A 26,298-nucleotide genomic window follows, 5' to 3' on the forward strand; every position below is an offset into this window, starting at 1 on the left:
AAAAACTTTTTTTTTTTTTTTTAAGATATGAGATGGTTATAGATCAGAGATGTGAATCAAATGATGGTCCTAATTTTTTTCTTTAATTAATCTGTGAAACAGAAATGTGATGTTATTTAATGTAAAACTTTTAAAAAAAAATTTGAGATGGTTTACAGATGAAAGATGTAAATTATGTGATGATAATAAAATATATTTTTTTTTATCACATATGATATGTGAAACAGAGATGTTATGGTGTTATTTAATGATTTTTTTTAAATATCAGATTGTTTATTGATCAATGAAGTCATGATCCTAAAATATATATATATTTTTTATTTTATTATTACAAATGATCTGTTTATCAGAGATGTAAATCGCCGGATTCATCACCCACGGTATCTCTGTCCCCGACCCTCATGGTTAAAGAGATGTACGATGATGATACTGTTTATATATTTGAAGAAATGGATGATGATGATATAGTGTATACATGGATGATGATGAAAGTTGTAGATTCCTCTCTGAAACAGAAGGTTCTGTTTGATCAAATAGATCTTACCCGTTGGATCTGCTTGATCAAACAGATATGTGAAGCAGTTTTGGAAATGTTGGAGTGTCTTGTTTGTTTGAAATATTGGTGGAAACACCAACTTAATGTTAGTATGATGCAATTTGACCCTTTGAGCGACGGATTTCCAGAGTCGGCCCCCGACAAACCATCGGCTTAAGTTCAATTTCTATAACTTTTTGTGAAAAAATCTCAACCTTTGATGTAACTTTTTTTGTAGAGATTATATATATAATGGATGAAATTTAGTTTCATTTATTGATATTTTTAATTATGTTTTTTTAATATATATTATATTTTATTAAAAAATATAACCCGAAACCTGACCCGCTCGAGCCCGTTAGAGCCCGAACGGGCACTCGGGCATAATCGGGCCGCGGGCTCCCACATGCTCATATTTACCCGCCCGATATCCCGATCGGGTGGCTTGCTCTCCCGCCCGTGCCCGAAAATTGTGAGCCCGAACCCGCCTGATCCCCACCCCTAAATTCTCTTCACCGACTAATATGTACCATCAATGTCTCTCCCTCTTTCTCAATCAACTGATTCATGCATCTTAGTTAGATTTTGCCCTGACTAATATATCCCCATGCTTTGATTAAATAATCGAGTTAGGGAAGAAACCCCTTCGAGATCGATTAGATTCCAAATCGACCTCTCTCTAGATCCCAAATGGATTTCTTCCATGAACCTTAAAAGAATCACGATCAGCTGCTATCTCTCCCAATATCTTCTCTCTCTACGATATGCTCTCTGTCTCTACCAATTTGCTCCCTTTCTCTTGGCCAATCTGGGCTTGAGGATTGATAAGAAGAGATAAAGGCACCATCTTATAGCCCAATCATTTCATCATTTCCTGAAGGCATCCCCATTTTCCTATGTTTCTATCAAACACTAGAACTTGATTTCATATGAAAAAAAGTTGATTTTCTTTCCTATCAGAAAAAAAATGATTTTCTTACTCAGACATTCTAACGTATCAAACAGACCCTTAATGATGTTCCTATAAAAAATTGGGTTTTGAAAAGAAAGAAATGATAGAAAAGCTAAAATTAACTAGCAAAAGATTCACCGAAGGGCCCATTATAGAGGTGGGTCGACACCTATAAGGTCCATTAAGGTGAGTTGGTCTGAGGGGGCCATAATGTAATTAAGCCCAATTTTATCTAATCCACTTCTTCTTCTTCTTCTTCTTCTTCTGAGAAGCAGTCGTCACTCTTCATCTTCTTCTCCAAGGATCCAAGGGCACTCCACCAAATACAGAGACAGACCGAGAGAGAGAGAGAGAGATTCTTCTTCAACAACCAGCTTCTACTTCTTCCCCAAGGATCCAAGCTCCCAAATCCGTTCTCCAATATCAAATGTAATTGTTTTCCATTTTCTTCATATTCTACTTCTTCTCTTATAATAGCTGCTACCCTCTTTTCATTTTTTCTTTTTCAACAACCTTCTGTTTTTTTTTCTTTCTGTTATCTCTTCTCTTAGTTGTTAACTGAACAGTTCCTTTGATTTGAACACTCAAACTACACCTCACAGCTCATGTTTGATGTTTCTAAAATCTGAATGTTATGACTCATGGAGGTTATTTTGATCATTATTCCATTTTTTAGATATAATTTTGCTTCCCCTTTTATGAAATTCATCAAGAAATTGATGAATCTCTTTGAGAATCATAGAGATGGTTTAGGTTGTAGTCTTATATACCAAGTGTTTGATGAAATTCCTCTTACTCTCTTATAAATTAGAAGCTTAGATAAGTTTAAATTTAGTTCATTACTTGAGGTCTAATTGTCAATTGACATTGTTTATTGATTCATGTTTAGTTTATTTGATTGTCGATTGATATTGGTTGATATATGATTCATGTTTAGTTGATATTTGATTGATATTGATTTATGTTTAGGATAAAACCTACTTATAGGGACTTGTAGTTAAACAATGGTGAAGTTAAAGTTTAGCCCGGACTAAGTTTAAATCCTGGCTCCGCCCCTGCTTACAGATTATTAGAAGCTGATTTAATTGAACCAAGATCAGTCATGGTGGCGGTTCTCAGTTTCTCTTCGCTCACACTCCTATCGGTTTGCAATTCATCTCCTTTCTTCATCCGTCACCTCCATTACCAACACAAGCTCATTCGTCGTCTCTCCTGCAACCCACCTTTACTATCTTCAATATCAAGCAATTTCTCCACTACTGAGAGTTCAACAAATAAAAAGCAGCCAATAAATGAGAAGAACCAGATAAAATCAGGGCAAGAGGGTTTCATCACTCCACGGTCTCAAGATTTTAATGCTTGGTATCTTGATGTCATCGCCAATGCTGAACTCGCTGATTATGGCCCTGTTCGTGGAACCATGGTTATTCGCCCTTATGCTTATGCTATATGGGAAGCAATTCAGGTATACTTTTTTTTGTATATTATGCCCTAATTAATAAAATCACCATGTTCCTCCTAAATCTCAGTGTTGTTTTCTTATCTTTTTCTCTTTTCATTGCAGGATTATTTAAATGTCAAGTTCAAAGAGACTGGTCACAGTAACATGTACTTTCCACAGGTAGATTTTTTTGTAACTGGTTGGTTTTACGGCTGTCAAATAGATATTAAATCGCATTCAACAAGCTTTTTAAATTTTCCCTATACGACTAATACCTATATTATTGACTCATAAGCACTCTTTTCTCATTGCATTTTCAGTTGGCTTATATTTTCATAACGACCGTTTGCAGTTTATACCATACTCATTCATAGAGAAAGAGGCTAGCCATGTTGAAGGTTTCAGCCCCGAACTAGCACTTGTAACCATCGGAGGAGGGAAAGAGCTCGAAGAAAAACTTGTGGTAAGTTTCTTTCTTGCGTTCGCCAACATTAACTTTTTGGTTATTTGATTAGTTTATCTATGATGAGGTCCAAAGGTGGGTGTTGGTTTTGATTCTTTTCACTTGTACTTTTGAGGTATTGGCAGGTGCGACCTACAAGTGAAACAATTGTAAATCACATGTTCACGAAATGGATCCAAAGTTACCGTGATCTTCCTCTCATGGTTAATCAGGTAAGTTGATATTGAAGTGTCGTCTGCTATTTGTTTCGTATATTTTCTTTTTTACTGAAGCTGATTATGATACTTTGCAGTGGGCAAATGTCACGAGATGGGAACTGCGAACAAAACCATTTGTAAGGACCCTTGAGTTTTTGTGGCAAGAGGGTCATACAGCTCATGCAGATGCGGAAGAGGCTGAGAAAGAGGTTGGCACGATATATGTATATACATTCGCTCCTTTTGATACTCTAGTGGTTTCATAGTTAAAATTTGTAGTTCATTGTTGAAATGCAGGCATTACAGATGATTGATGTCTATACGAAATTTGCATTTGAGGAAGCTGCAATACCAGTTGTTACAGGTCGGAAATCAAAAGCTGAGACTTTTGCAGGTGCTATTAGAACGTACACAATTGAAGCTATGATGGGTGATAGAAAAGCATTACAGGCTGGAACCAGTCACAACCTAGGGCAGAATTTTTCTCGTGCATTCGGGACACAGGTCTGACTAAATTAAGCATTAACATAAGTTTACATATTTCCATTATAGCTACGAGCTATGTTACTTAGAACCTTGTACTAGTCCAGACTTCAGTGAAGTTTCTAGTTGACGTATTTGGCTAATTGTACTTGGCCTCCTATGTTATGAGTACAATATAATCCTTGACTACGTTCCATGTTCGAATAGATGGTCAGTTTAATCCTCGACTCAAGGGTATTTCAAGCATGAAACCATGACTCGCATGTCTAGGCTTTGAGTAGTTCCTACGTTATTAATTACGCTCCTTGTTTTGGTAATTTCCTGTTTTCTGAATTACCAATTCATAAGGATTTATTAGCTAGTTTCCAGAATATGCTGTTCCCTTTTTGACAGAATTAGGTTCCTTTGGGCAGAGAGTTTAACCTCTACAGACTGTAAACTCCAGGCGGTGTAAACTCGTTGATTGAAGCTTCAACATTGATTTACTTCAAGTCATATAGATTACATTCAGGCAGAAATCTCTCTTGAACTCTCAAATTAAGTAATACTCTAAAGTTAGAAATTAGAAGCCTGAGTATGGGAGGAAAAGTAACTCAATCTCTATCTCCGCTTGTGTTCTTTTTCCTTCTAAGTAATGCTTTTAACCTCGCAATGTCAAATCAATTGTAAGGATTTTTTTTGTCTGTTACAGTTCACTGATGAAAATGAACAAAGGAAACATGTCTGGCAGACATCATGGGCTATCAGCACCCGCTTTGTTGGTGGTATTATCATGACTCATGGAGATGATGCCGGTTTAATGCTCCCTCCGAGAATGGCACCAATACAGGTTGGTTGGTTCTCTTTTCCATTTTACTGCAGCCTATATTTTCTGGTTACATCTAAAATATTGTTTCCTAATTCTTACCTGTAAAAAGTGTCTCTTTCTCGCTGTGACGACATATCAGTATGTATGGGCATATTTATACATTTCATGTGAACAATGTCTAGAATAAACATTTTTTCTTGTTGTGTGGTCTTGGGCCTCTCTTACCCCAAAAGCTGGCTCAAGAAGTAAGGCTTTCCCTCCACTTATAAACTCAACCCGTGCCCCTTCCACAACCAATTTGGGATTATCCTAACAATCTTCACCTCACACATTGGCTTTAATTTCAAAAGTTATTGTGTCGACACTTACTTTATCTTGGGCTCTGATACCAGTGTTGGGTGGTCTTGGGCCTCTCATACCTCAAAGGCTAGCTCAAGAGGTAAGGCTTTCCCTACAGTTATAAACTCAACCCGTGCCCTTTCCACTATCAGTGTGGGATTGTCCTAACATTTTCCATCATATGGGCATATATTACTTCTTTCCAAGTCCAAAGAATCTCATGCAGTTACGTTACATTATCAGGTGGTTATTGTGCCAATTTGGAAGAAGGCTGAGGAGAAAACAGGAGTTCTTAATGCCGCAATGTCCGTGCAGAAAGCACTAAAAGCCGCTGGGGTCAGAATTAAATTGGACGACTCAGAACAACGAACCCCAGGATGGAAATTCAATTTCTGGGAGATGAAAGTATGCATCGGATTTTGTGATTGCTAGTCCTTATTGCATGTTTCATTCTAGCTATGGTTTTTACTACCCTAACCAATGAATTTTTTTGTTCATCAGGGTGTGCCTATAAGGATAGAAATTGGACCTCGCGATGTTTCAAGCGGAACTTTGGTTGTATCTAGGAGAGATATTCCCGGAAAGCAAGGGAAGGTGTTTGGAGTATCAATGGAACCTTCGGTTTTGGAGGCCTATGTGAAGGATAAGTTGGAGGAGATTCAAGCATCCCTTTTACAAAGAGCAATATCATTCAGAGATAGGTATTTATCTTGTTCTTTCGAGGTCTTACTGCTTTTGAAATGTCCTCATTCTACCTATTTAGGCACTGGTCACCAAGTATTGAAAGATGAAATTTTCTGCGTCCAATTGTTCAGTATTTAGTTGTTTGATGTTAGGAAACGCAAATGATAATATTTAGGCTGCATTTAATTAGTGTAACTAATGTCTAAAAAATTGGATGTTTTCTCAGTAATTTAGTATATTAAATATCTTAAACCATATTTTATAGACGAATGAAAACTATTGCAACTTTTTTTGTTTCTTTTACGATTTGTCTTTGAGAATTCATTTTATGAAACCTTACCCCGCCGAAAATCTCATTTTCGTGATTTCATTTGTATCCCTTCTCTTTTCCCATCTTTCTGTATCACAATGAACCAACTAATGTTATTGGCCTTTATGAGGAAATAACGGCCATTTTCAGGAACGGTCCAATATCGCCACCCTTTTTCCTCGTTATTCCAGAATTTCTTTCTTCCCTCTTTGCCAGTCATAAGAGTTTGCCTTCTAAGGACACGTTTTTTAATCGTTAAAGCTATGTTACATTTTTAAAATGAAGTGGTAAAATCAAGAGACCATTTTTACCGTGATTTAACCACTAATAATCATTTTCTGAATGTTATTTCCATATTTCAGGTACATCCTTTTGATGAGAACCCGATATAGTGACCTTTTCCTTTACCTTTTTTTATAGTGAGCCATGAGCCAGATCACTTTTTAACTGTTGTATAAACATTAGTGCACCTTATTTTCTTTCTCTTATAAAGATACTGAAATGGTTTTGAAGTAAAGCCGTTCCATTTGGTAACTGAAAAGGTATTGTTTATTTGTGTGTAGTAACATCATCGATGTGAGTTCATATGACGAGCTTAAGGAAGCAATCTCTCAAGGAAAATGGGCAAGGGGTCCTTGGTCTGCAAGGTAAAGTTTGTGTATAGTTTCATTCTTGTCTTGCTTGTATACTTGTCTAGGCATCGATTGACAAATTTGTGATTATCTTTTTCTTGCAGTGATAAAGAGGAATTAAGGGTGAAAGAAGAAACAGGTGCAACAATTAGATGTTTTCCTTTTGAGCAACCCCAAGGTACCAAAACATGTTTGATGACTGGAAATCCTGCTGAAGAAGTCGCAATTTTTGCAAAATCTTACTAAAATTTAGAAGATTCACTTGTGGGTATTTGAAAAAGAGAAGAATAAGAAAGAAGCATGGTATCTCATCATCGTAATCAAGAGATGGGGTTTCTTTTTTTTTTCTGGTGAACGCATTTTCGACTTTAATTTGTCTGTTAGATATTAAGTTATATGGAATATGTTGCTTCTATATCTAGCTTCTGGGGCATCCCTTACGACTTTCCGCCAAATTCCATTGTTTTGTTCTGAATGTTCGATCGTTATTGAGGTAGATTCTTTTGTAGGTTTCAAGCTTATGGTTGATTTAACGTACGGATCTTTTTTTTGTCATGACCAAAAGAAGCCCCAAATCTGCACTTCTGTAAGATTTTGGTAAGGTGTTGGCCTATTTCTGATCAACACCTCACAATTGTAGTTCTGAGTTTTGTCCTGCTTCATCCTTACCCCTTAGTAAGTATACGTAACATAATCGAGTAGTCATAGTAAAAGTAGTGAAGTATTTGTTTCCCCGTTTCGCCTAAAACATCTTGGAGTCACATATGTCACTATGTATTAAGTCTATTCTCTTCTATAGATTGAAATGAAGTCTCGGTCATTTTTAGCTCGGCACATGGTTGACACTTACTCTTAGGGTCTGTTTCAAAATTTCGAATGAAATCTATGTTTATTAACTTCTTTAATGATTTACTATGTACATGGCCTAACCTGTTATGCCAAAGAGACTCAAAAATACAAACAAAACTATCAATTTGATTAATCATAGGTACATTTGGCGTTACACATGTTACATTCAGTTTAAATAAGGGTCCATGGGTATAAGGTCCAAAATAATGTTCAAAAAAGATTTAGGATCCAATCTTTCCAAAAAATGAGTTTTTAGTCCTTTTTCTGTGATCAATTTAGCGTGATTTGGGGGTTAATATACAAAACGTATATATATATCACTTTCTCTCACTTAACTTTCAGATTTAGAAAGAGTATATTTTTCTGGGATCAATTTAGGGGGGTTATTATACATAATGTATATATATCACTTTCTCTAACTTAACTTTCAGATTTGTAAATAGTATATTTTTCTGGGATCAATTTAGCGTGATTTGGGGGTTAATATACATAACGTATATATCACTTTCTCTCACATAACTTTTAAATTTGGAAAAAATATATTTTCTGGGATCAATTTAGCATGATTTGAGGGTTAATATGCATAACGTATATATCATTTTCTCTCATTTAATTTTCGTTTTTACTTATACATAACCAAACATCCCTTACAAATTATGAAACATGTTCATAATTATATACTATTTACGAACATCACAGCAACATTCGTTTTCGTTTTCTCATACATAACCACACATCAAATACAAATTATGAAACAAGTTCGTACATTATGTGTTATTTATGACGAGGAAACCATCATTTGTCATGTATACAACGTAACTTATCCAATGGTTCACATTATTTATACCAAAACTTAATATTTTTTTCACAAGTACACTGCAGTATCTTCTCAACTATTTGATTCATTCAACAAATAGCAGTTACACACTTTAAATCATTCTTGACAAACCTGAAATCATGTCATGAGTTTATACTATACTGTTGAAGGGCGAATCGAAATGCTTTAGTTTTATCTTCTTCCCTACGTTGGATGATTCTGTAAGAATTTCCATTAGTAACAGCTAAACTACAAAACAAAAATGTAAATAATTGTCAACAATACGTATCTTTTATGAAAAACTACAATGAAAAATGTTATAAAGTATATGCACTGTTTAATAAATTTCATCATGTGTTGGAGACAACAGAACTTTAGTTTGAATGACAATGCTACTGTTATGTGAAAAAAATATATGTAAAGTGCAATAAATTACATATAATTTGTGGAACATTACACATTGTTTAACTTCTGTTACAATAAAATTGTACGGAATCTTCACTGGTTCAAATGTGTAAAGCGCAATAAAGTACATATAATTGTTTGAACAATACACATTGTTTAAATTCTGTTACAATAACATTGTACGAAATCTTCTCTAGTTCAGATGTGTCATGTTCAATAAATTACACATCATTTACATTTTGTTACAAAAAAGACGTACGGAATCTTCTCTAGTTCAAAGTACGGTTACCAGGATCTGATATCAAGAAATGTTCTAAACATCAAGATATGTAACATAAATCTAATGAAAAATAAAATAATACATGGATACAAACAAAACATAATCGAATATAATGAATTAGTAAACAAGAATTTAACATTAACATCATAAATCGGTTATGAAGATCTTAGAGAGAGAAAATCATGAATATTAGAAAAGATGATACAGAGATGAAACCGGTTAAAATGAAAATCATAAATATCTTTACAGATGATGATGAAAACATTAAATAGAAAGATTAAACTTGTTACTTTAACCTCAGAAGCAACTATTGATCTTAAAAATAAAACAAACTGAATCTTTGATGATAGAAATCGAAATAACCGATGGAGGTTTCAGCTAGTGTAATGGATTGGAAGGAGATTTCGAGCTTCTTCAAATCTAGATTAAGTAGAGTTTTCGTTTTTAGAGAGAGAAAAGTAATGGTTTCCGGTTTAAAGAATAAAGAAGATAATGATTTCTGTTAATAGGATCGTGATTGGAGAGAGAAGGTGGAAGATAAAAATTGAAAACGGATATTTGAGAATTTTGATGGAAAATGAGTTTTTGTTTATATAGAAGGTTAGTTTAGGTATTATGATTTAATATGAAATCTAGAGATTTATGTTCTCTCTAGAGATGGATACAAATGGACTAGATTTCCATTTTTTTTAATACTTCAGCTTATAAACTTATTTGAGGAGTAGAGATGATTAAAAGTTTAAGAGTAGATTTTTGGACCCTAAGCCCAAAAATTATTTAAATAATCTCAGAGACATATATATATAACCCTACCCTCGAACATCAACTCTTGGAAATTCTTCCGGATCTCTGGTGCGTGATCGATTGTCCTTTACAAAAGTATAGTCATTTCCTTCCCCACCCTAACCAAGTTTCATCCCAACCTTAGCCTTGCCCTAAACTCGGGTTGTGGAGTCCCCCCATCACGACTCTCTTTTCAACCTCATTGGTATCATTGGTAGGGAAGGGACTTTTGCCACCACAAATGTGATATAGGAACCAACACCTTTCACCTCTCATATTTGAATAGAACCTCTACCGCTTATACCCAAAGTATAACATTATTGACCAGAGTCAACCGTTTTGTCACCTGCCCATAGCTAAAATGGCTTTAGGGTTCCATTGGCGGCTTTAGGGTTCCATTGTGCCAATGGAACCTCCCTCAAGGTTATTTGTTCAGTCAACGGTGATCTTTTGTTTGTACTCTTTAGGGTTCCGAGTTTAAGAATCAAATAACAAAACACAAGATGATATTTTAGCCCGAAGAATGGTCTAAATTCCGCTTGCACCAAATACATTAGAAAATTCACTAAAAACACTTGTATGAAGTCTCGGGTTATTTAGTTTAGCATCGATGTTTCTTTTGTGAATGCAAAAATTGTATTTGTTTATCTAATTGATGTTGTTCAAGTTAGTGACGTTTTATCTAATGTCTTACAACTATAATTATATAATAGTTTTTGGTATACATGTTGTGTTAAAATTGTGAGACAAAAACACGATTTTTATGATTAAAAATATTTTATTTTCCTACCAATTAGTCATCTAAGACTATAAATTTCTTCACCAAATCACATATTTTCTAGATTAATCATTATTTATTGATAACCATATCAATTATCATGATCAAAATTTCTAGTAGGTCATATGTTTAAATATACATTTTTTAGGTTAAACATTTTCATGTCCATTTTCAAAATATGGAAGGGTTGCTTTCTTCACCAACCTTAAGTTGGTGTGGGGGTATATTTTGTCATATTCAAAAAAAAATCTGTCCCCATATATGTGATGAGTGTCAACAATAGATAGAATATTTAGGTCTAAACATAATGGACTTCCCTCTCTTTATCTCCACAGCCCCACTCTTTCCACATTTCACGCGTACCACTTTTTGACCTATAAGTAGCTGCCACGTACACAGAATCTGGTTAAACGGAAGGATAGTAGCAGTAGGTGAGAAAAGTATTTTCTTTGACTGGTTTGTTTGATCCTTTTCTATTTTGTGGCTTGAAAATCATACATTTGGGTTGCTCCAAGCTTACCTAACTTATGAGACAGATTGAAGATAATTATCTGTGAAATTGGAGCATTTAAGTTCAGTTTTGAACTATTTTTTAAGTGTTTCTAAAGTCAAAAAGATAATCAAGGTAGTCCAATATGGATTACTTGAAGTTTCACCTATTCACAAAGAAATCTAGGAGTCCAACTTTCCCTGAGACAAACCTTTCATTCTATATGAACTGGTCAACCCCTCTTCTTTGCCTTGTTGGTATCTCTTCCTTGATGAAGATTAACACCAATTACTAACATAACCTCCAAAATTCCTCTCACCATGTCTTCTGTTGGGAAAAACGGGTCGAGTCGACGCAGCGAAAATATAAGTTTTTCCCCTTTGTGTTAGTTACGAGGATAATACAGAAGAATAGCGGGAGCAATAAACAAAAAATGGAAAGTAAATAAGAAAACGATTTTTAACGTGGAAAACCTCCTCAAGATGAGAAGTAAAAACCACGGGACTCATAGTCCAACTAAATCAATTATAATAAGCAAAGTAGTTACAGAGTACGTCCACCAGAGGAGGTTTTCCGGCCAATCTCAATCTCAAACACGAAGAAACACGGAGAAACCTTCACAAAAAAAGAATAAAACAACCCAGAAATTTGCAGTCCAAAACGACCCTAAATTCACTAGGATTTCGGCCACTAAATCTCAATCACACCATACAAATACTAGTTGAATATGTCAAGAACAGTTCTGCCAAATTTCAGCTCAATCGGAGAAGAACTCGCCGTTGGATTTTCCGAACAACGAAGATTGCGCGTGCTGAAAAAGTTCTTCCCCACTCTTCTCGGCAACCTCCTTCTCTCCCTTCTTCTCTTGTGCATTTCTAATTGTGTTTTCATACTTCTAATTGAGATTAAGGAAGTATTTATAGACTTACCCTTAACCCTAATTCCACCGTCATAAGTAACCGACCCAAAGAAACTCGACTAGGGTCCGGGTTTGGTTTCCTAATACAAACCCAACTAGGTTTCCCCACTAGGAGGAAAACCCAACAAACTCCCCCTCCGACTAGGTGGCAGAAACAACCAGGCTTGTTGTCCCCTTGACAACCCTAGAACTAGCCAGCTCCGTTTTTCCTCGACAGGCTTGTACAACCAACCCCGCTATCCCTCGGCAGACCTCCAGCTTCCCCTTCGGCAGAGCCTTCGTCATCATATCAGCACCGTTTTCGTCTTTATGAACTTTAACCAGCTCTAACTCCTTGGAAGCAACCACATCTCGTATCCAATGATACCTCACATCGATGTGCTTCGAACGTGAATGAAACGTCGAATTCTTGTCGAGATGTATTGCACTTTGACTGTCACAAAGCAATACATACTTATCTTGATTGAATCCGATCTCCTCAAGATAATTCTTCATCCACAACAACTCCTTACAAGCTTCAGTTGCGGCTATAAACTCAGCTTCAGTGGTCGAAAGTGCAACGCACTTTTGCAGCCTTGACTGCCATGCTACAGCTCCCGCTGTAAATGTTACCAGGTAACCCGAAGTAGACTTCCTTGAATCAATGTCCTCAGCCATATCAGAGTTAGTGTAACTGACCAGTAGTGACTGATCACCTCCGAAAGTAAGCTTCAAACTAGAAGTCCCTCGAAGATATCTCAAAATCCACTTCACTGCAGCCCAATGTTCCTTCCCCGGATTAGAAAAAAAACCTACTAACAGCACCAACCACATGATCTATGTCAGGTCTGGTACACACCATAGCATACATCAAACTACCAACAGTAGAAGCATATGGAACCCTCTCCATATCTTCCCTCTCTGAATCTGTACTCGGACTATGTTGACTGCTCAATCTAAAGTGTCCAGCAAGAGGCGTGCTGACAGCTTTAGATTTGTCCATGCAAAACCTTTGAAGTATCTTTTCAATGTAATTCTTCTGAGATAAGTGAATCAACCTGTTCTTTCTATCTCGAACAATTCTTATACCAAGAATCTGCTTCGCTGGACCCAAATCTTTCATGACAAAGAACTTGCTAAGCTGCTTCTTCAACTCCTGGATTCTCCCAGAGTTCCTGCCCACAATCAATATATCGTCAACATACAGCAACAAGATGATAAAATCATCTTCACCAAATCTCTGAACAAACACACAATGATCAAAAGTAGTCTTGTTATAACCATGCTCCCCCATAACTGACTCAAACTTCTTATACCACTGTCACGGTGCCTGTTTCAATCCATAAAGGCTTTTCTTAAGCGGCGAACATAGTCCTCTTTGCCCTTCTTCACAAAGCCTTCCGGTTGCATCATGTAAATCTCTTCCTGCAAATCACCATAGAGAAAAGCAGTCTTTACATCCATTTGCTTCACCTCTAGATCAAGGCTCGCTGCCAATCCAATTGCAACCCGAATGAATGACATCTTCACAACAAGAGAGAATATTTCATCGAAATCAATTCCCTTCCTTTGGCTTAACCCTTCCACAACCAACCTAGCCTTATATCGAGGGAGTAAACTGGTCTCCTCATGCTTAACTCTATACACCAACCTGTTAAGCAATGCCTTCTTACCCTTAGGTAATTCCACCAGCTAAAAAATATGGTTCTCCTCCAGAGAATCCATCTCTTCTCTCATGGACTTCCACCATTCATGTTTGTGTTCATCTTCCAAAGCTTCATCAAAGCTTTCAGGTTCTCCTCCATCAGTAAGTAACACATACTCACTAGGATCATACCTTGTCGAACGTCTCAGACCTCTCTCAGATCTCCTAACAGTAGGGAGGTTCTCGGTAGTTGGTGTTCCATCATGATTGTTACCATGAGCACCAGTACCATCTTCTTGTGCGGGAGCATCAGCACCGGGTGTATCAACTTGAACCTCAACCTCGACATGACCATCGACAGATATAGAAGGAGCAACCTCCAAATCAATCAAACCTTCATAACCCTGAGCTGGATTTCCGGACTTGTCAATGTCCTTAATCATTTGATCTTCCATAAACACAACATCTCTGCTCTTGATGAGCTTCTTCTCCACTAGGTAATAGAACATATACCCAAAATCATCCTGACCATAACCGACGAACACACACTGTCGCGATTTCATCTCTAGCTTCAACCTTTCATCTTTGAGAATGTGGACAAACGCCTTACACCCAAATACCTTCAGATGACCATAAGAAATATCCTTACCGGTCCATACCCTCTCTGGACTATCACCCTCCAACGGAGCACTTGGTGACAGGTTCAACACATGAACAACCGAGCTCAAAGCTTCTCCCCGGAAAGTCTGCGCCAAGCCTGACTGTGAAATCAAACACCGAACTCTCTCGACAATCGTCCAGTTCTTCCTCTCAGCCAACCCATTCAACTGTGGAGTCTTGGGTGGCGTCTTCAGATGCTGAATATCGTATTCTCTATAGTAAGCATCAAATGATCCATAATACTCTCCACCATTATCACTGCAAATGCACTTCAGTTTCTTATCTGTCTGCCTCTCAACCGATGCCACAAACTGCTTGAAATATCCCAAAACCTGATCTTTGGACATCATAAGATAAACCCACAACTTTCTAGAGTGATCGTCAATAAACGTGACAAAATATGATGAACCACCAAGAGATTTTGACTTCATTGGACCACATACATCTGAATGCATCATATCAAGTATCTCGGGTTTTCTAGAAGATCCAGAAGACTTGAACGAGACTCTGTGTTGCTTCCCTGCAAAACAATGTTCACACTTTTGTAATTGCAAACCAGAAATACCTATAATGGCATCCCTCTTGGATAACACAGACAATCCCTTCTCACTGATGTGACCTAGTCTCTTATGTCATAACTCCATGGCATCATCATTCTCCACTGCATTAATACAGCAGCCAAGGAGACCTTATCTTTCAGTTAATAGAACGATGAAAACTTATCACCTCGAGCCACCACTATAGAACCCCGTGAAAGTTTCCACTTACCCCCTCCGAATAAGCTATAGAAACCTTCATCATCAAGTCTCCCTGTAGAAATTAAATTCAATCGAATGTTTGGGACATGCTTAACTCCTTTAAGCAACAACCTTGTACCAGTACTAGTCTCCAAGCAAATATCACCAATGCCAACAACCTCAGCCAAACCATCATTTCCCATCTTCACAGAACCATAACTAACCGAAGTATAGGAATAGAACAAATCCCGCTACGATGTAGCATTAGTAGTCGCTCCACTATCAATAATCCAACTGGATTCATGGCATGCAACGTTAATAACATCACTCTCATAGAGTATAAGAAACTCATCTTCAGTAACAGTTACTCTCTCTTCACTATCTTCTTGCTTATTTCCTTGCTCACTCTCTTTCTGCAACAACAAGTAATTCTTCTTTAAGTGCCCTCTCTTATTGTAGTAATGGCACTCCATATTTGCAAATTTATTAGATTTGCTTCGGTTCTTCTTTGATTCTCCATGTGAACTTATCCCCCACGACTCAGTAACCAGCACATCTGAATGCGAAGAAATAGGATTTGATTGCCTCCTAGTTTCTTCATTCAAGACATTATTCTTCACTAAATCCATTGAGATAACTCCTTCGGAAGTAGAATTACAAAGAGACATCCTGAACACCTCCCAAGAATCTAGTTTCGTACCAAGAAGCCATAAACCGTGAATCTTCTCATCAAAGTTTATTCCCATGTCAGATAGTTTATTGAGTAACTCCTGGAACACATTCAAGTAATCAGTCATGAGAGTTCCCTCTCGTTACCTTAACTCGAGCAATTTTTTCATCATATACATCTTATTATTTCCTGTCTTCCGAGCAAATAACTGCTCCAGCTTCAACCACAACGAACGAGCATTAGGCTCATTCTCAATATGATGTAACACGTTATCATCTACCAATTGCCTCATCAAACCGCACACTTGACGATTTAGCAATGTCCATTGATCATCAGTCTTCTCATCAGGTTTCTTCTCACCGGAGCGTGAAATTCCTTCACAAAGAGCAAGTCTTTCATCCTACCCTTTCATAGATGATAATTAACACCATTCAAACTTATCATTCTACCCATATTTCCCATCACTAACACAAACAAACCAATAATCAAAGTTATCACAATCCAAAGAACTTTCTAACCTGGAGCTCTGATACCACTTGTTGGGAAAAACGGGTCGAGTCGACGCAGCGGAAATATAAGTTTTCCCCCTTTGTGTTAGTTAACGTGGAAAACCTCCTCAAGATGAGAAGTAAAAACCACGGGACTCGTAGTCCAACCAAATCAACTATAATAAGTAAAGTAGTTACGGACTATGTCCACCCGAAACTCAGACTCCAAAAAGAAATCAATCTCAAACACGAAGAAACACGGAGAAACCCTCACAAGAAAGAACAAAACAGCCCAGAAATTTGCAGTCCAAAACGACCCTAAATTCACTAGGATTACGGCCACCAAATCTCAATCACACCGTATAAATACTAGATGAATATGTCAAGAACAGTTCTGCCATAGTTCAGCTCAATCGGGGAAGAACTCACCGTCGGATTTTCCGAAGAACGAAGACTGCGCCTGCTGAAAAAATTTTGCCCCGCTCTTCTCGGCAACCTTCTTCTCTCCCTTCTTCACCAGTGCATTTCTAATTGTGTTTTCATACTTCTAATTAATATGAAGGAAGTATTTATAGACTTATCCTTAACCCTAACTCTACCGCCATAAGTAACCGACCCAAAGAAACTCGACTAGGGTCCGGGTTTGGTTTCCTAATCCAACCCCAACTAGGTTTCCCCACTAGGAGGAAAGCCCAACATCTTCTTGATAAGCCCAAAAAGGTGTTCACCCAAGAGGAGGAATCAATTAGTAATATCCGGTTGTCGGCAGGGTTCGTAACACATGAATAACAAATTCGTAATTTAGCGGTTGAGTGTTAATTTTATCCAAAAAAATGATTAAAGGCTAAACCTAGACAATTAAACTACTAATTTTATCCAAGATGGGATTTGTGTGATTAGGTGTAAAGCCAAGAAAATAACTATACTAATGGTGGGAAGATATGGTTTAGTCCAATTGTGAGGGAGGTACAGGATTTCAGGAATCGACCTTGAAACACGTAGAGATATGCTCGCTTGGACTAGGTTTTGATTTCTGGTTTACTCCACTCAAATTTAGATACTCGAAGTGGTAGATCTAATGGTTAAAACTAGTCAATTGGTTATTATACGTAATTATACATTAGGTTATTATTGAAAATAACGAATAACAAGTAACTATGAAATATTCTCAACAAAAAAAAGTAATTATGAAATATGCATACACAAAACAGTGAACAAAATTAATCACTTAATAGAAACACGTATCGAATTTGAGTATCAAACTAATCAAAAATATGCATTAATGTAATAAAGACTTCGTCACAAAACCCTCAACAAGATAGTTAGGTACTCATGGATTGATTCTTATATACATATTCAATCGGAAGTGAAATCGAATCTAGAATCATGATCATGGGAATAGTAGTCAAACTGAACTCCCTTATATCAATGTTAATATGGATCAAACCGAGCAGAAATTAGAAATTAGTGAATAGCTAGGCAATTTTCAATCATAAGAGTATCCAATCATGAATATCAAAATTATGCATAAGGACATGAAGGACTCTCATTAGGAGGTTCCTTTGTCCAGAAATTAACAGCTATGTAGCTAATTGAAACCCAAGATTATCAATAAAACTTGAAATGACCCTAGAACTTTCATAGAAGAAGAATAAACAAGAAACACAAAGAATGGCCCGTGAAAAATCAAGAAGAATAGGATTTGGCTTGGCTGGCATCCTTGGCCCGTTACGAAAGTCCGGCCAAGTTGTGTGGGTCTTGTTAGGAAAAATAACCTAAACTTGTTCAGGAATATGGATGATAAAAGATGTGAAAGTAAAAACAGGGACACCAAGATAATTTAACATGGCAAAAACCCCTCTAAGATAGAAGGTAAAAAACCACGGGACCTAGTCCATAAATCTTCCACTATGATTAAATAATGGGTTGCACAATTCTTCACCAAACCTATGGTGGATAAACCAATCCTTCAAGATGGGTAGAAACACTCTTGGACAACAATTCTTCCCTAAAAAAATAGAGGATTAACCAACTCTTCAAGGTGTGTGGGAACACTCTTGGATAACAACTCTTCTCTAAACATATACAGGATTAACCTATCCTTCAAGATGTGTGAAAACACTCTTGGATAACAACTCTTCTCTGAACAAATAGAGGATTAACCAATTCTTCACAAAACCTGCAGTGGATAAACCAAACAAGAAATGAAAAATCGAAATTTCTTACTCCTTAGGATTTGAACAAATCCTAGATTACCAAAGGCTGAAGAAGTTAACCACTAACTAAATTGCTTCACAAGATTAACAATCTTATTTACTTCAAACCAATATTCTTCTCTTTCTATCTCTCTTGAAAGAACCGCTTCAGAAATCTCTCTCTCTACCTCATCTCTCTGATCTCTCTCTCTAACCTGAGAGAATATGATGTGGGAGGATTCTCTATCTTCTTGCCTCATCTCTCTCTGTAACCTAAGAGGATATGATCTAAGAGGATTCTCTCTCTCTCTCTCTCTCTGTCTCATCTCTCATCTCTCTGACCACTTTCTCTAATCCGAGAGGATATGGTCAGAGAAGATTATCTGAGAGGATACTCTCTGACTTGAAAGTATGAATAACATTTCCCCCTTTATTCCCTTTTATAATGATACTTAGGGATGTATTCTACTTGAAATAGGGTTCATTTTTAGGCTTGAAATAGGAAACCTATTTCACCTGAAAAAGGAATAAGGGAAATTTTATTTCAACTAGGAGCCATTTTATTATATGGAGGGACCCCAAGACGTCTCGCGTAAGGCACTGTTCCGTCCCGAGCTGCTACTTGTGTCGACCGTTGGCTTTTCCTTCTCGAGTATAAGCCCGACCTTTAGCTATGTCCCAAATTGCTTCATGCCTTCTTATTAAACTCTTGTCGAGCTTTGTTCCCTCCAATTGAGCACTTGTATGAACCTCTTCCCCCCCCCCCCCCAACCACAAACCCTAGCCTCTCTCCCTATAACCTTCCCAATTGGGTCTTGATGTAGTCTCATACTATTAGTGGAATTTCAAGATGTCTAACATATCGGGTTAACTACTTAGGATTGCATGTAAGAATCTAATATGAATTAACAATAGGTTGTAGAAAGTATGCCTTATAAGCTTCCATTCTATGATTCACATGTTCCATATAGTAAGAATTTAATAAATCCTTTTGATAAAGATCTAAGAATTCTAATTGTAGCTCTTTTACTTGAGACACACGAACTCGAATATTTGATCTTCACCGGGAGTTAGTTAAAACACGAAGAGCATATTCTTCTACTCCTTGAATGATGAATGTCAAGAACCCACCATTCTTTCAACTCGAATGGGAATTAGTGTTTATACTTAGCTTACTTTTCCTTCATTGAGTATGTAAGAGAAAACCTGAAGAGACCAAAGTTCATTTTCTTCCTACAACTGGTTTACGCTATTTATATAACCTTAAACCTGACTGGGATGAGGTGATGGGGAACCGCCTCTTCCTCTAAGGAAGTTGCCCTAAACAAGGTTTCCCCTCCTCGGGCCAGGCCTGCCTTCAGCCTGACTTAGAGCATCCCACGCTCAATCATATGCCTTGGATGATACCTGCACCTTTGCTCGCTTTTCTAGTTGCGATCATGTATCTAATCTGATTTCTTTACGTGTGTAACTTGTGCTATGTAGTCGCCATTAGCCACGAATCAACAACGACTGAACTTGATGATCTTCAATGATCTTTTCTGACTATTTGATCGTATTGTCATCTTGGTGAAAAGGGACATCTTGTTGAATCTCCCACTTGTCCTTGAACAAGTTTGCATAACTCGAATATCTTGTCACTCAGTGTCTAAATCTGAAAAATCAGACAATATGATACGACATCCTCTTCCTTTCAAATCAAGCCCCTAGTTGAGCTCCCAAATTAAATAATTAAATTTTCTTTGATTTTTGAAAAATAAGAGAAACCCTAAAGTAAAGGGTTGGGCTTCAAAATCCAAATTATTAGAAGCCAGTCCGCGTTTGCCCAATGGGGGGGGGGGGGGGGGGGGGCGCAAGGCTAGGCTCCCTAAGAGGCTGGGAGCCCTTCTCTTTGGAGAGGTTCCCAAGCCCCCTAGTGTAGTCGTTGGACCCCAACGTCCACTTGTGGGTGGATCCCCTGGTATAAAAAAGGGGATCAACCCCATTTGTTTCTTGACCCTGTTAAATTTTCTCTTTAAATTTCTCAACTCTTCTTAATCTATTCCAATTTATTCATCCAATGGTCCCCAAACCATGATTATAATGATAATAGTAGTTTTCTGGACATGCCAAATATGAGTCTTTAAATTGATCTAGTAAATGATGAGTAGAAGAAACGTTTTTTTATTTCTAAAACGTCGTATCTAACCGCCACTGCCAAGCGTTTTAACTTGATGATATTGTGCTTGCTAATGGTTATTTACACGTCACGGAGGATGCAATTGTAGGAAATGATAAAAAAAAAGTACTTATTGGAACAAAAATGTTGAGTACTTCATTGAACAGACAAATACAGCCTTGTAGCAAAGGGTGTCAAATGTCTTTGGAGCGAGATAAACAAACAATGCTCGAAATTTTGTGGTTATTTGGCCGTGATAATAAAAATCTCAAAAAACGGTGAGAAAGATGATGACCGAGTAATTAGTAAAGAATTTAATTTCGTGCACTCGTTGTGTCTTTAATATTTTGAAACATGATTAACGCTCAATATTTGACTTTGTTGTTGAAGAGTTTACATGAATGGTTTAAACAAAATAATGGTGGCAAAGCTTATAAATTCGAACATTGTTATAAAATTTTGGAAAACCACCACAAGTAAATGTCAGAATTATCACAATCTTCATCAAACAAAAAAAAAACATCCAGGCGAAGAATCACCCTCTAGCACCCAACAAAGACCACTTAGGAAAAGAATAAGCAACGAATTAAAGAACAAATCTAATAGCAGAAAGGTGCTAATTGGGCAGAAGAAAGTAAAGGTGCATCGGAGGAGAACGTTACTAATTATTTTTGTTGAAACAGAAAGTTACTAATTGATGAAACTAATAAGAATCCTATGATTAATTATTATTTGAGTATTTTGAAATGCTTCTTTAAAAAAAATATTGAAGAAACCTTGTTCTCGAAACTCGTTTTTTCAAATATCGTTTCATTCGAGAACCCTCCGTTTTCTTCATAATTTTTTTTTCAAGAACCGTTTTTTTCATTTTATTTCATAAATAAAGTTTTTTTTTTCAAACATCGTTTTTTTTCCTCAAAAACCCTTTTTCCCGAAATGATATTTTTTCGAAAATCATTTTTGGTAACCGAGATCTCATGAAACCTTTTTTTTCACAAAAATCGTTTTTTTTTTCGAAAGCCGATTTTTTTTCGGTAACACAATTCGGGAAAAACAGTCTTCATGAAGTAAAAAAATTTATAGGAAATTTCAATTATCTAAAAAACGGTTTTCGAGTAAAAAAACGATATTCGATAAAAAAAAGGGTTTGAAGAAAAAAAAACTTTCAAGGAAAAAAAGATTTTCAGAAAAAAAAATCGAATTTCGGAAAAAAATTTATTTGGAGAATTTAGGGAGAAGAAAAGCAGTTTTTGGAAAAACGATAAAATGATTTTTGGGTAAAAAAATATTTTAAAATAATAATTTTGTAGAAGGAAATATTTTTTTTGTTCATTTTAAGTTTGAAATCTAGATTTATTAATTCAAAATCCTAACAAATCTTAGGGGGTAGGGTGGGATTTTAGTCCAATACAAATTTTGGAATTAGAAATCCTTAATTCAAGAGTCATAGGATTCTTGGTAGCCAAATAGATGAAGGATTCTTGAATCATACCAAATCTCAATTTTGATAGGATTCCTAAGTTCCTACTTAGGAATCCTACAACCAAACACACCATAAATGTTATCAATGTAATGGGAAAATCAGAGACAATATGTGCTAGACTTGATAAGCCAACACCAAGCAAATGAATCCCAAACAACACGAGTTGTTTGTAAAGCCGATTGATGAGCACGCATTCCGGAAAAAATGTGCATTGATGTAATCTAGTTTACTTGTCCTCAAATTTTTATTAGTAATAATTTTCTATTTGTTCTATTGAATTTAAATTGCAATAAATGAATCAATAATTTTATATATGTTGAATTAGAATCTCACACATATACATTATATACTTGAAAGACAAATAAACTTTAGATTTGAAGACCCTCAACTGTTTTGGAACTCAAAATCCAAAATGTTCTAAGAAATTTAGAGACTCAAATGAGATGGAAGCCTCCTTAGGAACTCAATTGCGCTTGCTCCATGTCTTGTAGCCCCAATGAAGTAAACAAAGAAGGGGTCCAAATAATAGACTTCAATCTTTTGATGGACCTTACCATGACCTTTGAATAAAACCACTACAACAATATGCTTTCTACTTTTCTTTTTTGTTTCAAAATTGATCACGATATTCATTACAAGGCATTGATACATCAACCAGATAATAAGTTCAGTAACCGTCTAAGTTAAATCTTTAAGGACCTACCAAAAGGGGCCTAAGCAGGGGCGGAACTATGTGGAGACCAGGCTGGGCAGTTGCCCGGCTTGGTCTCCCAATCTACTACAATTAACAAAGTTTACTTTGGCTCTTGTGGTGGATTATACATGCTTCCAATCCAAAGACATGGGTTCAAAACTCTCTACCTACCTCTCGTTCTCTTTTTAAACTTTTATTTTTTTTTCAAAGTACTAAGGGACTCTACGTTAATTGCCAATTGCTATATAAAATCTTATTTTTTGCTTGGGTACACTCTTAGCTAGGTAGAAGTTTACTTTATAGAATTTAGGCTTGTCCTCTCTAGTATAACATCCTGGTTCCGCCCCCGCCTAAGAGCATCTCCAATGCAAAAATTAAAAAAACTCTATTTGACTTATGTGTTGAGTCTCAATTGAGATTCTCTTTTCTATGTGGCTAACTTGAGTGTCTCTAATTCAAGTCCTTCTCCAATGCAACATTCTAAAAAACTCGAATAGATACACATGTCACACATACATTTAATAGGAAAAAGTGGTTGAGAAAGAAAGACTTTCTATTGGTCCAAAAATTAAATTTGATAATTATGACACTTAAGACTCTCAAAAGAGATCTCAAAAATAGAGTTTCTAGTTGAGACATCTTAAAACTTAGAGCATCTCCAATGGGACACTCAATCTCTAACACTTAGAGTGCCACATTTGACTTTTTGGAGTTTTTGTTAAAAAATCATCTCCAATGGAACACTTTGTTAGACACTCTATTATGAGTTGGACACATTTATTATAGAGTGTCTAGAGAGAGAAACTCTAAAATGAGAGTGTCTACTTGAGACTCTCTAAGTGTTACTTTATAATTTCAACCAATAGAAAACATTGCTTTTCAACTACTTTTTATCTATTAAATTGAAGAGGGACATGTGTATTAAGTAAGAAATTTTAGAGATCTCCATTGGAAACCAAACAAATGTAGAGTGTCTCTATATTGACACTAGGAAAGAGAATCTTTATTTGACACTTGACAACTAGATTTTTAGAGTGTTTATTAGAGTGTCCCATTGGAGATGCTCTTAAGAGCATCTCCAATGCAACACTCAATCTTAGAAACTCTGAGTGCCACTTAGGATTTTTAGAGTTTTTTCTTAAAAATCCTCTCCAATGCAACACTCTATTTGAATCTCTAAGATGACGTGTCGAGGGTGGAATAGAGATATCTCAAGAAGACACTCTATTTCTAGAGTGTCCTCTTGAGATATCTCTAATTGTCCAACTCATCATTATTTGATTTTCAACCAATAGAATTCGAGTCTTCTATATTTTCTAAAATAACTTATTATTTATTTACAAAAATAACTATGCCACATAAGTAAATAAGATAAGTTTAGAGTTTTGCATTGGAGACAAAAAAAAAATTGAGGATCTCTATTAAGGCCACCTAGGAGTGAGAATCTCAATTAGAACTTGACACATAGGATGAATAGTGATTTTTTTGAGTTTTGCATTGGAGATGCTCTAATGCTTCCACATCATCCTAAGAGCTCAATTAAGTTTTGCTTTGGAGAAGTTTTTTCTAAAAAAAAACTCTAAAATCTTAGATGACACTTAAGATTTTAAGATTGAGTCTTGCATTGGAGATGCTTTAAAGCCCAACTAACTTATTTTATTTATACGCTTAACAATGCAAATTTAATAATCATAATTCAAATTCAATAACCATAGATTCTATTTTTTTCTGATAATCGAATACGTGCACCATCAACTATAGGTTCTATTTTTTTTCCTGATAATCGTATACGTGCACCATCAACTGAACTATCAGTTGTTGGTTACAATATACTCCTATCTAGATATAGCTAGAGAAATTCTTTGGAGTCAATTCGTAAATATAAAATCCCTTGTATAATTCTTGTAAATTTATTGTACCAGTATCTTTGATCTTTCCTTACATTTGATTAAACAATTTTCTTTCTATTTTGACCATTGAAAATAAATTATGAATAGGTTTTGACTTTTCAGATGTGCAAACTAACCTTGACACATATGACCGACCCACCAACCATGTAAAGTGGCATTCATCTACCGAGTTGTGGTTCTCTAGTCCTAAGTTTTTGACTTATATTATTACAGAGTAATAGAGTGTATTTATTGATGTTTTAGTTACTTTTGGTTTAAGTTTTTTTTTTAAAATGAGGTACGATCTCTTAAAATATATTTATTTTATATATTGTCTAAATTAAATGGGATAAATCTTCATGGCAAACTATTTGAGATTCGATTCCACGACCTCATGAATTTAAAAGGAGTGTCCAACCGTTACAGGTGGTGTACCTCTTATTTTGTTATAGCTGCAATTATAAAGAAATTTTCTATAAGATTTTGCATTATGAATTTTCCTATTACCCACCTGTAAATAAAAATCCTTTGTATTTAATATTTATAACAAATAGTTAAACCATTTATAGGTGGAGCTAAATCATCATATTTAAAAAAAAAAAGTAAACTTGTTATGACTTGACATGTGTAATTACTCCATATTGTAGGAGAATCTTTACATAATTTAACACCTCATAAATTTGAAAGATTTCTAATTTTTTTTTTTTGATGAAAGGAAAGATTTCTAATTAGAATAATAAAAGGTAAATGTATCTTTAAAGAAGTAAATGGTAGTATCCCAAAGATCTCTTCTTCTCCTACATTGAAGTGGTTTAAATCTATAGTAGAATAAATGAATAGTCACCAATTCTTTATTTTTACAAACTCACCTTCTAAAAATCTTCGATAATATCTTTTTCAATTCTTTTCCACCGAATGATCAATCTCCTATTATTTTTTCCAAACAAATTTCTTCTTACAATCTTAGAAATAGACTTACATTCTTTTCTTATATATGTTGAGATATGAGGTCTTACATATTTCTATTTTTAATATCTAAACATCTAATCGATTTCTTATGAAAATTAGGAAATAGAGTTAACATATATCATTAGGGGGCCATATATTTTTTTTATTATTGCAAGTTGGAAAATTTATTGATAAGAGTTAATTTATTATTTAAATACCCTAAAATAAACACTCAAAAAAAAAGTGCCAACTGCCAAGTCGACTAACAAATAAAGGGCTTACAAAAATGACGTATCTAATACGTCATGAGTGGGGGAAAGAAAAAAAAAATGACCCCGGCCGGAAAGTCACACCGGTCGGAAAATGTAGTAGGTAAGATCACCAAATTAGAATTGTCATCGATCTAGCCGGTCAATTTTGTGTTAGGTGAGATTGAAGCCCTTTTAGTTGGATACGTTCAAATATGGTAACAGTCAACGTGACCTCCACAACCAAACCCAACTCAATTTCTCAACTTTCATTTCCCATTTTACCCTCTAACATTTAGTAGATTACCAATTTTATCCCCTCTTTCCACCTTCCTCCCT

General features: G+C 35.9%; 1 protein-coding gene across 3 annotated transcripts; it reads left to right on the plus strand.

Annotated features, from left to right (window-relative positions):
* The first annotated feature begins 1,670 nt into the window (after positions 1-1,670).
* Positions 1,671-7,259, plus strand: OVA6 (Class II aaRS and biotin synthetases superfamily protein). Of its 3 annotated transcripts, none has more exons than XM_086664477.1 (12): positions 1,671-1,916; positions 2,553-2,952; positions 3,052-3,108; positions 3,281-3,391; positions 3,517-3,603; positions 3,684-3,797; positions 3,886-4,092; positions 4,763-4,900; positions 5,462-5,623; positions 5,720-5,919; positions 6,776-6,859; positions 6,949-7,259. In XM_086664477.1, the coding sequence occupies exons 2-12, from the start codon at positions 2,590-2,592 to the stop codon at positions 7,088-7,090; spliced, it is 1,665 nt and encodes a 554-aa protein (XP_086520603.1). In that variant the 5' UTR covers positions 1,671-1,916; positions 2,553-2,589; the 3' UTR covers positions 7,091-7,259. The 3 variants fall into 3 exon arrangements, with proteins under 3 accessions (XP_086520603.1, XP_086520605.1, XP_086520604.1); XM_086664479.1 differs by having other exon boundaries at positions 1,688-2,423; positions 2,512-2,952; XM_086664478.1 differs by having other exon boundaries at positions 1,688-1,916; positions 2,457-2,952.
* Positions 7,260-26,298: the final 19,039 nt, after the last annotated feature.

This window comes from Eschscholzia californica, unplaced genomic scaffold (assembly GCF_041429995.1).
Source record: "Eschscholzia californica isolate CP2 unplaced genomic scaffold, dmEscCali1.0.p SCAF_2, whole genome shotgun sequence".
Taxonomy (NCBI): Eukaryota; Viridiplantae; Streptophyta; class Magnoliopsida; order Ranunculales; family Papaveraceae; genus Eschscholzia; species Eschscholzia californica.